The 15,404-nt window shown below is 34.8% G+C and overlaps 1 protein-coding gene across 8 annotated transcripts in view; it reads left to right on the forward strand.

The window, feature by feature from the left end:
• Positions 1-15,404, forward strand: part of LOC114335103 (kinesin-like protein unc-104) — a 380,719-nt gene that overhangs the window by 206,828 nt on the left and 158,487 nt on the right. For all 8 annotated transcript variants that reach the window (XM_050655714.1, XM_050655720.1, XM_050655713.1 and 5 more), the window contains exon 4: positions 7,459-7,765. In XM_050655714.1, the coding sequence (XP_050511671.1) occupies positions 7,459-7,765 (307 nt within the window). The remainder of the gene's footprint in view (positions 1-7,458; positions 7,766-15,404) is intronic.

The following is a 15,404-nucleotide window of genomic DNA, read 5'->3' on the forward strand; positions in this document are numbered from 1 at the left end:
AAGAAGTATAACTTCAAAAAAACTGAATACAAAAAAGAGATTGTATAAAAAGTTTCAACTCAGATAGCGCAGGTAATGACAACCTGGCTTAGAAACGGACCAATCACAGGGAAGCATCCTTGTAGGCCGCGCAGTAGACATCCATGTAAAACAAACTCATTTTATTTTCAAAAGCATCGATGTAAACCTCCTGGATGGCATCGCGCTAAACCTCCACCGCGACTTACTTGCTCTGTTCTCTTTCATTCAGTACAGTGTGTTTGTTTTACATGGATGTCGACATCGACCGAGACCTCCACATCCACCTCCACCGAGACCCACTTGTTCTGTTCTTACCCTTAGGTGTGTTCATTCATTTCTGTCTCCATCTGTGACCAACCATTTGCTTGATGTCATCAGTCCATTTTGTTTGATGTCTACCTCTTGCCCTTGGTTGCCATTCAAGAATTCGCTTCATCCTTCGGTTGTCTTCCATTCTTCCTATATAACCTGCCTAGTTCCATTTTAACATGGCAATCTTCTGGATCAAATCTGCTACTTTTGATCGTCTTCTTATCTCTTCATTGGATTTGCGATCACTGAGCTTAATGTTGCGCATTCTGCGTTACATAGCTCTCTGAGTCAATTGAAGTTTGTGGATTATGCTGTTGTTAAAAGCCCATGTTTCAGTTCCACATGTCAGATCCGGCAATACGTACTGATCGAAGGTTTTTGCCTTTAAAGAAGTTGGTACTGTTTGTATTTGTACTGTTTGTAATCGACCAAATGCTGCCCATGTTAAAGAACATTTTAAGCTTTGACAGTCCGATTTTTGAAGTTATACTTCTTTAGGCGCGATTGAGATTGAGGGTGAATTTATATTGATCTGCGCGCATGCGCACACCGACAGTTTGGTATTAGTCTTTATACGGGCTCTGATTGGGTGTTGAAATGATCTGTCAATAATTGTTCAATATGGAGGTTATCGGTAAACAAAAATGTTGTATAATATATTAGTTTTTATTGTTGTGAGGACAGAAATAAAATCAAATTTATAATTATAGTGACTTTTTAAATAGTTTTGAGAAGCCACAGGTACGTAATTCTAAATGTTTCAGTTGTAAAATTATCTTCATACCTATTTGGAAAATGTAAAAAAAATAATGTACTATACCCCTAGTAGGCAATGCTTTAATTTACATAATCTGATTACGAACAAACTTTCTACAAATTTTCATCTAATGTATCGTTTTATTACTCTATATATTGTTGTATTTTAATTCGACAAAAATCAAACTAATAAAAATTCATATAAACAAAATGTCAAAAAGTTGTTCAGTTTGTGTATATTCCCACATGACGTATACGCGAAAGTGGTGCAGTTTGAAATCGCTTCGACTCTCGTACGGCGGGATACACGGGAAGTAGGTTCAAGCCCAATGCAAGTTATATCATTTTTTTATTTTTTTTTATAGATTTTATGATTGTAAGTATATTATTATATAATTTTTTTCAGAAAATACGTATTTAATTAAAATTTTTGGCAACAATTATTGTTCAGAAATCATTTGTGGCATTTTTCAATGTGTTTGTGTGTATTTTATTCTTTTATTTTTTTAATTTTTGGTATTTTTTTAATAACCATTTTTGGAAAGTAGTAGAGAAACTGTTTAAAGTATATTGATTTCGTTGAAATCATATAATAGAAATATAACTTCTTACGTGCGTACAAAGTACACAATTTATTTTTTTTTGTTCTAAGTATGACGACTCAACCTTTTCTATATTATTATTGTCCAGAGTTACTTCTCAGTTATATCTAGAGATTCGTTGGTTAGATATTTAGTTTTTGCTAGATTTATTTTTAATCGCAATTCTTTTGATGTTGATTACATTGCCCTGTAATATTTATTTTTCATGGCCTATAACTGAACATTTTGTAATTCGTGATTGTATTTGTAAAATGACGCTGGTTAGTTCAATTAATGTATTTTCTCTTTTACTGTGAGTCTACATAATGTATAATTAACTATCAATCGTGTTACCAAAAAAACATTTAAAAATGTTCTATTAAGAGGAAACAGTAGCGATAAACAGGTAGCGAAAACGCGTTCCAAGATTGCGGCTGTAATTTTGAATATTTTTTCAGATATTTGGCACACGTATTCGTAATATAATAAAGAATGGCGGTACAGAGCCCAATTTGAAAAATATATTAATATGTGGAAATCACTCTGTAATTAAATACAATATTAAAAATACGAGCCTGTACCGCCATTAAGAAAAACAAAAAAATACACTTTCTTCAAATAAACTTTTTTATCCGATGCCTAGATTTCGTGTCATTTTGGAACTACTAATGAAATAAAAAATTTTAGTAGTTCCAAAATTACACAAAATCTAGGCATCGGATAAAGAAGTTAATTTGAAGAAAGTGTATTTTTTTGTTCTTCTTAATGGCGGTACAGGCTCGTTTTTTTAATATTCTATTTATTTACAGAGTAATTTCCACATATTAATATATTTTTCAAATTGGGCTCTGTACCGCCATTCTTTATTATATTTTGAATACGTGTGCCAAATATCTCGAAAAAATATTCAAAATTACAGCCGCAATCTTGAAACGCGTTTTTGCTACCTGTTGATCCCTACTGTTTTCTCTTAAACAAAACTCTACCGGACAGTACCGGAGTTGCTTTATGTCAACGTCAGATTTGTCAAACATCAATGCGTTTATCGGTCATCAACAGAAGCAAATCCTATTATCGTTTCCACCTCCATTAGCACATAACGAGACAAAGCTGTTATTTAGCGAACAATAAACAATGCTAGACAGAGCAGAATAGCTAGTTAGTATCAGAATTTCTAATGCTCTATTTGACCTGCCCAGGTATGTTCTCCTGCAAATTAATATAAGCTTTGTTATATCTACGTTAAAGCTTAAATATTGAGGCTATATGGAATTAAGCCACAATTGATTGCAACGATAATAAGGTACATTTTTAACTAAAAATTGGACGTTTCACTTGGCTGCGGTGTTTCAGGCAGCAGCCATGCCATGGCTGAAAAAATGGAAGGGTGGGTTTTATACCCCATGAGACATCAAATTCTGGTTATTCTGTGTTATCTTCTGATTATTCTGTCTCCAAAATATTTTTTGTATGTGCTTTATACGATTGTGTGTGTGAGACAGAGTGTTCATGTATTGTGTGTTGCATATGTACTGTGTGTGATTGTAGACGATATGTTTCAAATTTTTTTGTCTGCTATTGATAATATATTCTTGTTGTTGACTTTGTTTTTTAGTATTGGCAACCAAAGCATGCTACATTCTGCTGATGGGTTTGCTACAAATTTTTCTTAATTGAGTAGGATGAGGACTGCTTCTTTGATTTTACCCTTTTTCATGTATGTTTCTTTCATGATTATTGATTCATCTTTCCATTGTCCCAGGCATGTTTGCATATTTGTGATTTGTCGAAGTCCCTGTTTTGATAACACATTCACAGGATATTTTATAGATGCAGATCATTGACCACTCTTGTGCAAGAGCAACCAAGCAATTCTTCGAGATTCCTGAAAGTGATGCTGCATTTTCTTAATTACCACAGGGTGGCTTATAAAATGAATAGGTCATGGTAAGGACCTTTCATCATCTTCATCAGTAGCATGACAACCCACTGTGGATCGTGGCCTGTTCTAAGATCTCGATCTCTTAACCTCTGATAACAAAGATCTGTTGTCTTCTTCTTCTTCTAACATATTTGTTATCAGAAGTGTTTGACAAGTTATAGGTTTTATTTGCGGTGTATATTCTCCTTTTGATCTCTGTACTAATATTACTCTCTGAAGTGACTAACGAGATTTCTAATAGTAGCGGTTGGAACTGGTTTGAGTATCGCTCTGCACATCATTTATCTCTCTCTTCAGTATTGACCCCCTGGAGAGAGTATAGCAGTCGTCGTGATATCGTGTGTGGTCTGTCTTCATATTTTCTGTCTCTGGTCATTTCTAATACATCATGCATAGATAGGTCTTTTGTAACTTCCTGTGATCTGGTCAATGCATCTCGTTGGAGATCTTCCTCGTGATTTCCTGGAATAGAGAGTCTCTCCATATTGTCTATGTCTGGCCTCATGGCATGTCCAAAATATTTTATTGTTGTACTTAGATTTTTCTGGAGAGTTCCTTACAAATCTTTAGTTATTTTAGAATAGAAATGTTAATCCATGGAATTCGTAACATTGTTCTCCAGCAGAACATTTCAGTGGCGTCTATACATATTTCTTCTTTCTGATTGCCTTACTGTTCAAGATTCACATCCATATGTCAGTTCTGGAAATATTAATGAGTTAAGGCGGGTTGACACGATCCAAGTAGGATCTAAGTGTACTTAGCCCAAGTCAACTTGGACGCTGCGCGCGCTTACTTGGAAGCTACTTTGATCGTGTAAATTACTTGGACGTCAAATCAAATACAGTAAAACCTGCCAATAACGGTCACTAAAAATGACAGAACTATTGGCCGATATAAAAAGGTTGCCGCTAATACCAGGTTTTGTAGTCCACAAATTTTGGTTTGGGGAACTTTGAAACTGGCCGGCTAGTTCAGGTGGCCGGTTTTGACAGGTGGTCGTTAACACAGGTTTTACTGTAACTTGAAATCCAGAAAAAAAAGGAAAATTTGGACTCGTAATTGGATACGTGAGGCGCTTGGAGCTTCGTCTAATTTTCTAAGTGAAGTAGTAAATGAAGATTAAGATACATTTATAAACCATTTAAGAATAACTATCGAACAATTTGAACAACTATTGCAAATGGTCAATCCAAAAATTCAAAAAGTTGATACAAATGTGAGAGAAAAATTTTTTGTACGAACATGTGCATAAATCAATAAATTATCACGTAGTGTAACAGGTATGGGCGCCTATCATGGGCGTCGTTACAAACTTTTCCAGGGTGGGGCAAAAATAAAAATTACCTTAATAAAAAAACTGTATTGTAAAAACTTGACAAAACACCTAATTCCAACCTAACCTAAGCGTAGCCATAAACAAAATATGTTTTGTTTGATGCTGCTGGAAAACAAAATTTTACAAAATATATAGTTTCAAATGACACTAAAACCTATTATTCTGAAAAGAGGAATTTTAAGTTTCGCAAGGGGGCATTTGCTCCCCCTTGCCCCCCCCCCAAACGACGCCCATGGCGCCTGAGTGTAACTAATGTAATGTAACGTCAAGTAACGGATACTTGTACGTACATAACAATACTCAAAGTATAAATATCGATTCCTCGTTAGAAATGCTCCTTACTTTTGGTGTACAGAGTAAAAGAACTCTGAATAAAACAATAAACTAATTTATATAGCGAAATAACCAGATGTCCGTAATACCGAACCAAACAACGATTGGCATCTCGGTGTCTGTGAAGCGATGAAAAATGGAAAAAGGCCTGCCAAAAGGTATGGGTTTACGATTTTTTGATATTGTACTATTTATGGATTTACTACTATACTAAAGCTGTATGTAATAAAAAAGAGAAATTTATTTGCTTTGAGTGGATTACTCTACCTTTTAAGTACCAAAAATATCGAGTATAAAGTACCGGTTATTGATATAGAAATAATCAAAATATGTAAATATAAGTAATATTTTTGTTAACAGAAAAATGATAAAATGGAAAAAGAAAAATGATACCATATAACACAATCTGAATCTATTGATATGTTACTTCAACAAAAAGAAAACATTAAAAAGATTATCCTCGTGCCAAAAAAAAATAAAAATAAAGGTTGCGTTTACGCATCCTTGCCGTAAATGGGTTTTAACACACTGATAATATGAAAAAGTATTATTATACGTAATTACTTAGCAGATTAGGTTGATAAGACAGCGAATGGGGGTTGACGGCTCTCTAACAACAGACATAGAAAGAAAACAGCTGATATGGTACGGACACGTCCAGAGGATGGATAACTCAAGACTCCCTAAAATAATTATGCAATGGGTACCACCAAACCGCAGAAAGAGAGGAAGACCCAAGAAATCTTGGAGAGAGGGAGTAACGAAGGCGATGAACGCAAGAGATCTTAGAGAGGGCCAATGGGATGATAGAGTGTCATGGAAATTAGGCATCGGACAACGTCGCAAGACGTTTTAAAACCGATTGATAGATAGACTTAGCAGATTAAAGAATCTTTTTCTGATATTCATTATAGCATATAAAAATCGATCTGCGGTATCAAACCACGCTATAATGGGCACATAGATGTCTTCAGTTGACGCATCTGTTGTAGTTGATGCTTTTATTTTTTCGGCTTCCTGTTGATACGTAGTTCTCATGGCATTATTTTTTTTAATACGTCGTTTTCTGTAAAACCAGGAATATTCATGTGCATTTTTATTCGTTTTAAGGCCGCACTTCTAGCATCCTTATTTTTATATTCATTTATTTTTATATTCCATAACGCTTTCTCAGCTTCTTACAGCTCCATAAATCTAACGCTCTCCCTTTCAGCCCATTTTCTATTTGTACCTATATCCCGTTTTATATTTTCCGACTGCCACGCCATTGTAACTTTACACTTTGACACTACTTGGAAGAAAGTTTGCCACCGTCCTAGTCAACTTGGATAGAACCTGTTGATAGAAATGTACTTGGACGAGTAAGTAGGTGACACGATAAAAGTAGCTTCCAAGCGTTGCGCGCGCAGCGTCCAAATAGACTTGGATGGACTTGGATGAAGAATACTTGAAACGTGTCAACCCGCTCACACGATCAAAGTAGCTTTGAAGTGTTGAGCGCGCAGCGTCCAAGTAGACTTAGACCAAGTACACTTGGATCGTGTCAACCCGCCTTTAACCAATCTCATTTTTATTTTTTTTTTAAGTATTGGAGTCTTTCCATATTTTGGTTATCTTTTCCATAGCTTTCTTGACTAGATCAAACCTACGTTTTATCTCTTCTTGGAGCGTCCTTCTGTTTATTTTTATTGATCCTAGATACAAGAATGAGTTTGCAGTATCAAACCGGTGAATTTTGTTGATGATTGTTGTATCGTTGTACTGCTTTAATTTTCAACCAGTTGTATGAGATCAATCAGGTCTTCTTGGATGTTGCTAAGTATGTATTGTCCGGAAAGCGTAGTTGTTTATCTTTCGGCCATTTAATGCTATCCGTAGAAATTGTGTTGTGGAGATAGTATACATCATTACCTTACACCTTGTTATGAAGGTAATCTATGAAGCAGAAGTATAACTGGATATTAAATTCTCTTGACTTCTCGATTATTTGTCTTACATTCAAAAGATTTTCCCGTATACCTCTACCTTTGGCAAACCCTACCTGTTCTTTTATTTCTCTTTGGAGGAAAGTTTTCAGCCTCTGAACAGTATCTGAATAGCATATATTTAAGTTTGGCTTAAACAAATAAAGGATTAAATAATTTGACTTAAATTACAGCATGATATCTTTTTAGGAAACCGATCCGGCTTTCTCCTCTCAACTACTAGTATACAAAGATATAGGCGAAGAAATGCTTCAGCACTCTTTCGATGGATACAACGTGTGTATCTTCGCTTACGGGCAAACAGGTGCAGGAAAATCCTATACCATGATGGGTAAACAGGAAGATGGTCAAGAAGGGATCATACCGCAAATATGCCAAGACTTATTCACCAGGATACGTAATAATAGTTCGCCTGACATTAAGTATTCAGTAGAAGTTAGTTATATGGAAATTTATTGCGAAAGAGTGAGAGATCTTCTTAATCCTAAAAATAAGGGTAAGTTAAAATTTATATCTTACGTGAATACTTTGTGGTAACTATATAGGAATAGAGTACGCGGTAAAAATTCTTGTTGAACTTACATACAGTAGGAAAAATGAAAGAATACCCATGAACGAACATATAAAACACGCTGTATTTTCCTGTCACCGTGTCACACAAAAAATTGGCCAGCGCAAGTACATGTAATAATTATTGTTACATGTACTTGCGCTGGGCAATTTTCTTTGTGGCACGGTGACAGGAAAATACAGCGTATTTTATATGTTCGTTCATGGGCATTCTTTCATTTTTCCGACTGTATAAAAAACTTATGTGCATAGAAATCTGCCCACTTAAAAATTTGGTCATTTTGATGTATCGTATTTCCTAAACCTGTTGGCCGATTTAAGTGATTTTTTTAGTATGTTATAGCCTGATTCTTTACCAATACCGTTGTAATAATATTATTGCTAAACAGGTAAATTTTTATTGTATATCGGGTGTACCAATCAAACTATGTTTTTTTCTACAAGTTCGCATCACCCTGTGGAATATTCTAGCATTTATAAAATAATGAAATTAAAACCCAACTATAGCCTCAGCTTTTCTTAACATTCTGTTTTTTTTATTCATTCGTTTATGTTGGATAATAAAAAAGTTAGGTACTTTAACAACTAGACATGTTCTTCATCAATACACGGTGTTTCTAAATAAGTGCGACAAACTTTAAAGGGCAATTCTGCATGAAAAAATAATAACAGTTTGCTTTATAAACGTTTGTTTGCAAATGTTTCGTTTCCGAGATACAGGATGTTGAATTTTTTCTTACAAACTGACGACATATATATTGATTTAAATAAGTATGGTTGAAATTGGTTAAAATATGTAAATGAAATTTGGTGGGTTTTAAAACGTAGTTATTGCGGATTTTTTACATAAAATTAAGAATTTTATATTTTCCTTTTTGGCGTGCATACGGGTCATATTACCCGATCATATTACCCGTATGCACGCTAATGGTGAATATAAAATTCTTAATTTTATGTAAAAAAATCCGCTATAACTATCTCTTAAAACCTACCAAATTTCATTTACATATCTCAACTGGTTTTAGACCAATAAATAAATCATCAGTGTGTAAGAAAAAATTCAACATTCCGTATCTCGGAAACGAAATATTTGCGGACATACGTTTATAAAACAAACTGTCATTATTTTTTCATGCAGAATTACCCCTTAAAGTTTGTCGCACTTATTTAGAAACACCGTGTATTGATGAAGAACATATCTAGTTGTTAAAGTACCTAACTTTTTTATTAACCAACATAAAAGAATAAATAAACAAACAGAATGTTGAGAAAACCTGAGGCTATAGTTGGGTTTTAATTTCAGTATTTTATAAATGCTAGAATATTCCACAGGGTGATGCGAACTTAGAGAAGAAAACACAGTTTGATGACCAAGTATACAATTAAAATTTACCTGTTTAGCAACAATATTATTACAGCGGTACCTATTGTTAGAGAATCAGGCTATAACATATTAAAAAAATCACTTAAAACGGCCAACAGGTTTAGAAAATACCAAACATCAAAAATGACCAAATTTTTAAGTGGGCGGATTTCTATGCAGGTAAGTTTATATTGATTATGTACCTACTTTAGAAAGGAACGACAACGTTAAAGGGGTTTTGTTGTTTCAAATGATCAATGGACCTCCAAATATAAAAACCGCCGAGGCTCCCATAGTAAATAAGCTTTCTTTGTTATTTAGCAATGTACAAGATTTAAATAGAAATTCAAAAAATATCAGTTAAAAAATATTAAAATATTCAGTTAGAAAAATTGTTGTAAACATCACACTTTGACGAACCATATATTGGTGACCGTTCTTCTTCAGCCTTAAGTAATCCAACTTTGGACATAGGCCTCCCCCAATTCAATCCAGTGTTTTCTATTTTGCACTATTTGTTTCCATTTGTGCCCTCCAATTTTCTTAATGTCATCAGCCCATCTCATTTGTGGCCTTCCTCTGCTTCTCCTTCCTAACCATGGTCTCCATTGTTGTATTTCGTGATTCCATATTTTGTCCTTCAGTCCGGCATTTTTTCCTGCGAAGCTCCATTTTAATTTGGCAGCATGTTCTCCTGCGTCTTTTACTTTGGTTTTGCTTTTAATCAATTTATATGTTTTTTTGTCTCCTTTAGTTACCGTTAGTCCTAGAAAATACAGAAAACAAGCTTCTTTTTTAGTTGGCAATATATACCTAAATATACAAGGAAGGATGAATACAGAGCGTTATCGAGAGAAATCAGAAAACAATGCCGCAAAGATAAAGCTGATTACATCTCTCAAATATGCAGAGAGATAGAGGAACATGGCTGTCTAAATGAACCGAGGGACTTATTCCAGAAGATCAAACTCCTTGCCAGAGAATTTAAACCTCGAACGTGGTCTGTAATAGATAAGGTAGGTAATTTAAAGACCGATACTGATGAAATATTGGAAACATGGCGAAACTACTGTGGCGAGATATATAAAAATAACGAGGTATCAGCAGAAAATCAGTGGCCTTCTGACTACCCTAGAGAACCTACTGTCTTACTCGCTGAAGTCAAAGATGCAATTAAATCACTAAAGAGAAATAAATCCCCAGGTATTGATTCAATACCATGTGAAATACTACAGTTACTAGATGACAAAGGATTACATATCATCCATTCTATCTGTGTCGCTGTTTGGAATTCAGGAAAATAGTCATCTGATTGGTTACCTCAATTTATATCCCACTACACAAAAAAGGAACTAGGTACTACCAGATGTGAAAACTACCGCACACTGTCACTAATAACACATGCTAGTAAAATCTTGTTGCATATCATCAAAAACAGATTAAAAACGTATCTAAATTACCAAATACCTCAGGAACAAGCGGGGTTTCTAAAGGGTAAAGGTACAAGGGAACAAATCCTGAACCTGAGACAACTCATTGAAAAGTCTAGAGAATTTCAAGTACCTATGATTATATGCTTCGTTGACTACCAAAAGGCATTTGATTGTGTAAGATGGATAAATCTGTGGTCAATTTTAATAGAAATGGGCGCACCAATGCACCTGGTGACACTTATAAAAAATCTGAACCAGTCCAATATAGCGACAGTACGACTAGATCATAAGTTCTCAAACCAATTCAAGACCGAGAGAGGTGTTAGACAAGGATGCGTGTTGTCACCTGACTTATTTAACATTTATGGTGAACATGTCATGAGGATGGTTTTAGAAGGATGGGCCGGTGGAGTAACATTAGCTGGTAGGAAAATCTCCAATTCAAGATTTGCTGATGACACTACACTTATAACAGCAAATGAGCAAGAAATGTTTGATCTTCTGCGAAGAGTTGAGTACGAAAGCAATGAAGTTGGTCTGAAAATCAATACAGCTAAGAAAAAAATAATGGTGGTCGACAGATTCGACACTATTCAACTGACTAACATGTTACAGGAATACCAGATAGTAAACACCTTTACCTATCTCGGGTCTAGTATAACTAACGATGGTAACTGTGAAGCAGAAGTTCGGAGACGTATTGGTATGGCAAAAAATGCGATGAGTCGCCTAACTAAAGTTTGAAAAGACAGATCTATGTCTCAAAATATCTTGCCCTTGTATTCTCAATATTTCTATACGGAGCAGAGACTTGGACTCTTCGCGCATGCGAGCGCCAAAAAATTGATGCCTTTGAGATGTGGTGCTGGAGAAGAATACTGCGCATACCTTGGACAGCTCATAGGACAATCGTTTCCATTCTAAACCAACTCAATATTAAAAAAAGGCTGTCCACAATATGTCTGCAACGAATTCTGCAATTCTTTGGTCACGTGGTTCGCAGAGGTGACGACAGTTTGGAGAGATTATTTGTTTCTGGAAACGTTCCGGGGAGAAGATCAAGAGGACGATCACCAACTAGATGGTCTGACCAAATAAAGCATTCAGCTGGAAACTGATTCTGCGATGCTCTTAGAGCAGCTGAAGATAGAGACTAATGGAGAAACATTGTTAGGAATATTGGAAGAAATCACGATCCTCAGTAATGGGGAAACGACAAGAGAGAGAGATACAAGGAACCAAGTTAAAACGTGAAATTTAAAAATATCCCTAATGGTTAACAAAAATCGTTAAAAGTTGAAAACTTTGAAGAACCATATCTTGCTTAAAATGGATCTTTCTATTAAATATTCCATTGCATCTACCTAACGCAGCGGGGAAAAAAAGTTATAGAACTATGTTTGCGAAAAAATAGGGAAAATGGCAGAAAAATGGTGGCGAAATTTGAAAACTCGTATCTCGGATACTATGAATCCTAAAGACTTCGTATGAGTTAAGGCCGCGTTCAGAGTGGACGAGCAAAGAGCAAAGCGGAGAAATCAAACTCATACTGGAAAATGGAGGTACACAGAGTGCTAGCAAAGAGCAAAGCGGCGAAACCAAACAAGTTTGATTTCTCCGCCCGCACTCTTTGGTCCATGTGGTGAGACCGCTCCCGTCTGAAAAAATTTTTGATTCGGTTTCTTTGTCAATTCCTATTCAAAAATGTCCCCTTTAAACAAATCTGAAGAGCACCGGGCGGAATTTTTGGGCAGAAATTGTTTAAACAATTTTATCTACTCTATGTTATATTATGTGTAAGTTTTTAGTTTGTGAAAACTGTCATTCTAGATAGCAGTGCGTGAAGTGTTTAAAGTGAGCGTGAAGTAACAATGTATTTTAAATGGGACTTACTTTTTCGCACTGTTTTTAACACACTTTCATATAATCAAATATCCCTAACTTTGGCGTTGTCATGGTGATGACATAATGAGCAATAAATTACGACAAAAGTTTTTACAGTTTTGTGGTTTGAAAGAAGTTAGAATTTTTAAATGTCAAAGTTCTAAGAATTGTAGAATAGAAATGAATTCCAGTGACGAAGAGTTACAGTTTTTTTATTTGTTTATGATAGAGTAGATAAAATATTGTATGAAACTGTGCGTGAAGTACTTTTTGCAACTTACGCGATGTATAGCACTCGCTCCGCTGTCGCTCGTGCTCTAAATATCGCGTCCGTTCGCAAAAAGCATACTTCACGAACTGTTTCATAAATAACTATTTTTAAACAAATACAAAAGATCACGTTTTTTTGCTCGGGAACATATATTTTTAGGTTTTTTGGGTTATTCTAAACAAAAAAGGTATCTTGTAATTTTTCCCAAAAATTAATAGTGTTCGAGTTATAGGCGATTTAAAATCTGAAAAATGCGAAAATACGCATTTTCGAGGCTTAAAAATTCATATTTCAATTAGTATTTTTGAGGTTGCCAGATACTTAAATTGATGATTAAACATTCAGCTTCGATTCTGAAGAGTGATCGCGTCTAACCTTAATTTATACCGTTGTTTTTTAATTGTTAAATATGCGTGTTTATCCGATTTTTTTGCCGGTGCGGCGCGCTCTATTTCAAAAATCTCCTATTTCCTCCGAAAATTATTTTTTCTAGATTTTTTGGGACATTCTAAATAAAATAAGTTTCTTGACATTTTTCTCAAAAGTTAATAGTTTTAAAGTTATAAGTTGATAAAAAACTCATTTTTGGATTTTAAATCGCTTATAACTTTAAAACTGTTAACTTTTGAGAAAAATATCAAGAAACTTATTTTATTTAGAAAATCCCAAAAAATCTAGAAAAAATAATTTTCGGAGGAAAATAGGAGATTTTTGAAATAGAGCGCGCCGCACCGGCAAAAAAATCGGATAAACACGCATATTTAACAATTAAAAAACAACGGTATAAATTAAGGTTAGACGCGATCACTCTTCAGAGTCTTGAAGCTCAATGTTTAAACTTCAATTTAAGTATCTGGCAACCTCAAAAATACTAATTTAAATATGAGTTTTTAGGCCTCGAAAAGGCGTATTTTCCCATTTTTCAGATTTTAAATTGCCTATAACTCGAAAACTATCAATTTTTGAGAACATTTACAAGATACCTTTGTTGTTTAGAATGACCCACAAAACTTAAAAATATATGTTCCAGAGCAAAAAACGTGATCTTTTGTATTTGTTTAAAAAAAATTGTTTAAACAATTTCTGCCCAAAAATTCCGCCCGGCACCCTTCAGATTTGTTTAAAGGAAATTTTAAAATATTTTTAAATAAGAATCCACAAAGAGACCGAATCGGAAATTTTTTCAGACGGGAGCGGTCTCACTACATGGACTACTGTGAGAGTAAAGAGCAAATATCCTACCGCTCCTATCCATACTGCCGAGTGGAAAAGAACTAAACTCTCGTCTAGCGTAACTACCCGCTATTAGCACTTCTTTGCTCTTTGCTCTTTGCTCGTCCACTCTGAACGTGCACTTTTTGCTCTTTGCTCTTTGCTCGTTGCTCTTTGCTCGTCCACTCTGAACGCGGCCTTAGTCCTGAAAATGGACTAACTTGTCTCTTTCTCAAAAACGCTCCCCTTTAAATGGTAGCACTACACAGTTTTTTCATATTTGGGGATCCATTGACCATATGAAACAATAAAACCCCTTTAATGTTGTAGTTCATTTATTAGGTGAAAAGGGATAAAATAGCTCAAATTTGAATGTTTTTTGACGAAAAATATTAATACATAATGTTAAAAACCCAAAAGAAAAAAGTACAAAGACCTTTAGATATCGGAACTGTTTGCCTGACATTCCAAGAAAAATACGAAATTGTTTAATTAGATAAAACCAAGCTTAACAAAAAATAATAAATATGAATGATTTTTACTGTTACATTGTGTAAAAACGCATAATATGATCTTAAAATTGCCAAAAATAAACACAAGTTCTAAAACAATATGGCAAATTTTGGAACCTAAAAAAAATGCAAAAAAGTTGTGACTTAAAAACCCCTCGGAGGGATCCTCGTGGTCGCCTCCGGGGATCACCCCATGATTATTGATAACCCCATGGATTATCAATAATATGTACCCCGTAGAAAAAAAATGTTCCAAACAAACAGGTAGCTGTGATAATTTTGAACAAAAATGTTTATTAGCACCTTTTGTGTAAAATGAACCGTTCTCTCATAAACAACGCTTGAAGCGACCGGCGATTTTCAATGTCAGTTACGCGCGCAAAATCAATTTTTTAAATAAAATTCGATGGTAAAAATTCTATATCTTTTGATCAGACTGTCCTATCGACAAAAATCAAAATGCGCCTTAAAGTTGCAGAGTGCAGCTTTCGCGTGCAATTATTGTGTTCTGCCGAAAATGAAGTTAGTTTCTATAAAGCTATTAAGTAATAAACGTTGCGCAGTGTTTGCGATTTTTTACGATTCTCATGAGATCAATAAAATCCATCACTTCCATTGACCAATTGAAAGGCTCGGGGCAATAAGGGACCTAAGCCACATTTTTTGAATTTGAAGATTTCAGTAAAATGGGCTCTGTAACAATGGTCTCAAGCCACCAGCGAAGTATTACGGTTATTGGGCAATAGAGGTGGCCACCAGGCTATAACGACCTTCATGGAAAATTTTGAAGCAATAAAGTCATAAGCCACAGTAAAATCAACATGGCGACACGTGATCGAAGAGTGTTGAAAAGAAAAACAATTATTTTATAAGGAAAACGACAGTAGTTC

This window comes from Diabrotica virgifera, chromosome 7 (assembly GCF_917563875.1).
Source record: "Diabrotica virgifera virgifera chromosome 7, PGI_DIABVI_V3a".
In the NCBI taxonomy this organism is placed as follows: Eukaryota; Metazoa; Arthropoda; class Insecta; order Coleoptera; family Chrysomelidae; genus Diabrotica; species Diabrotica virgifera.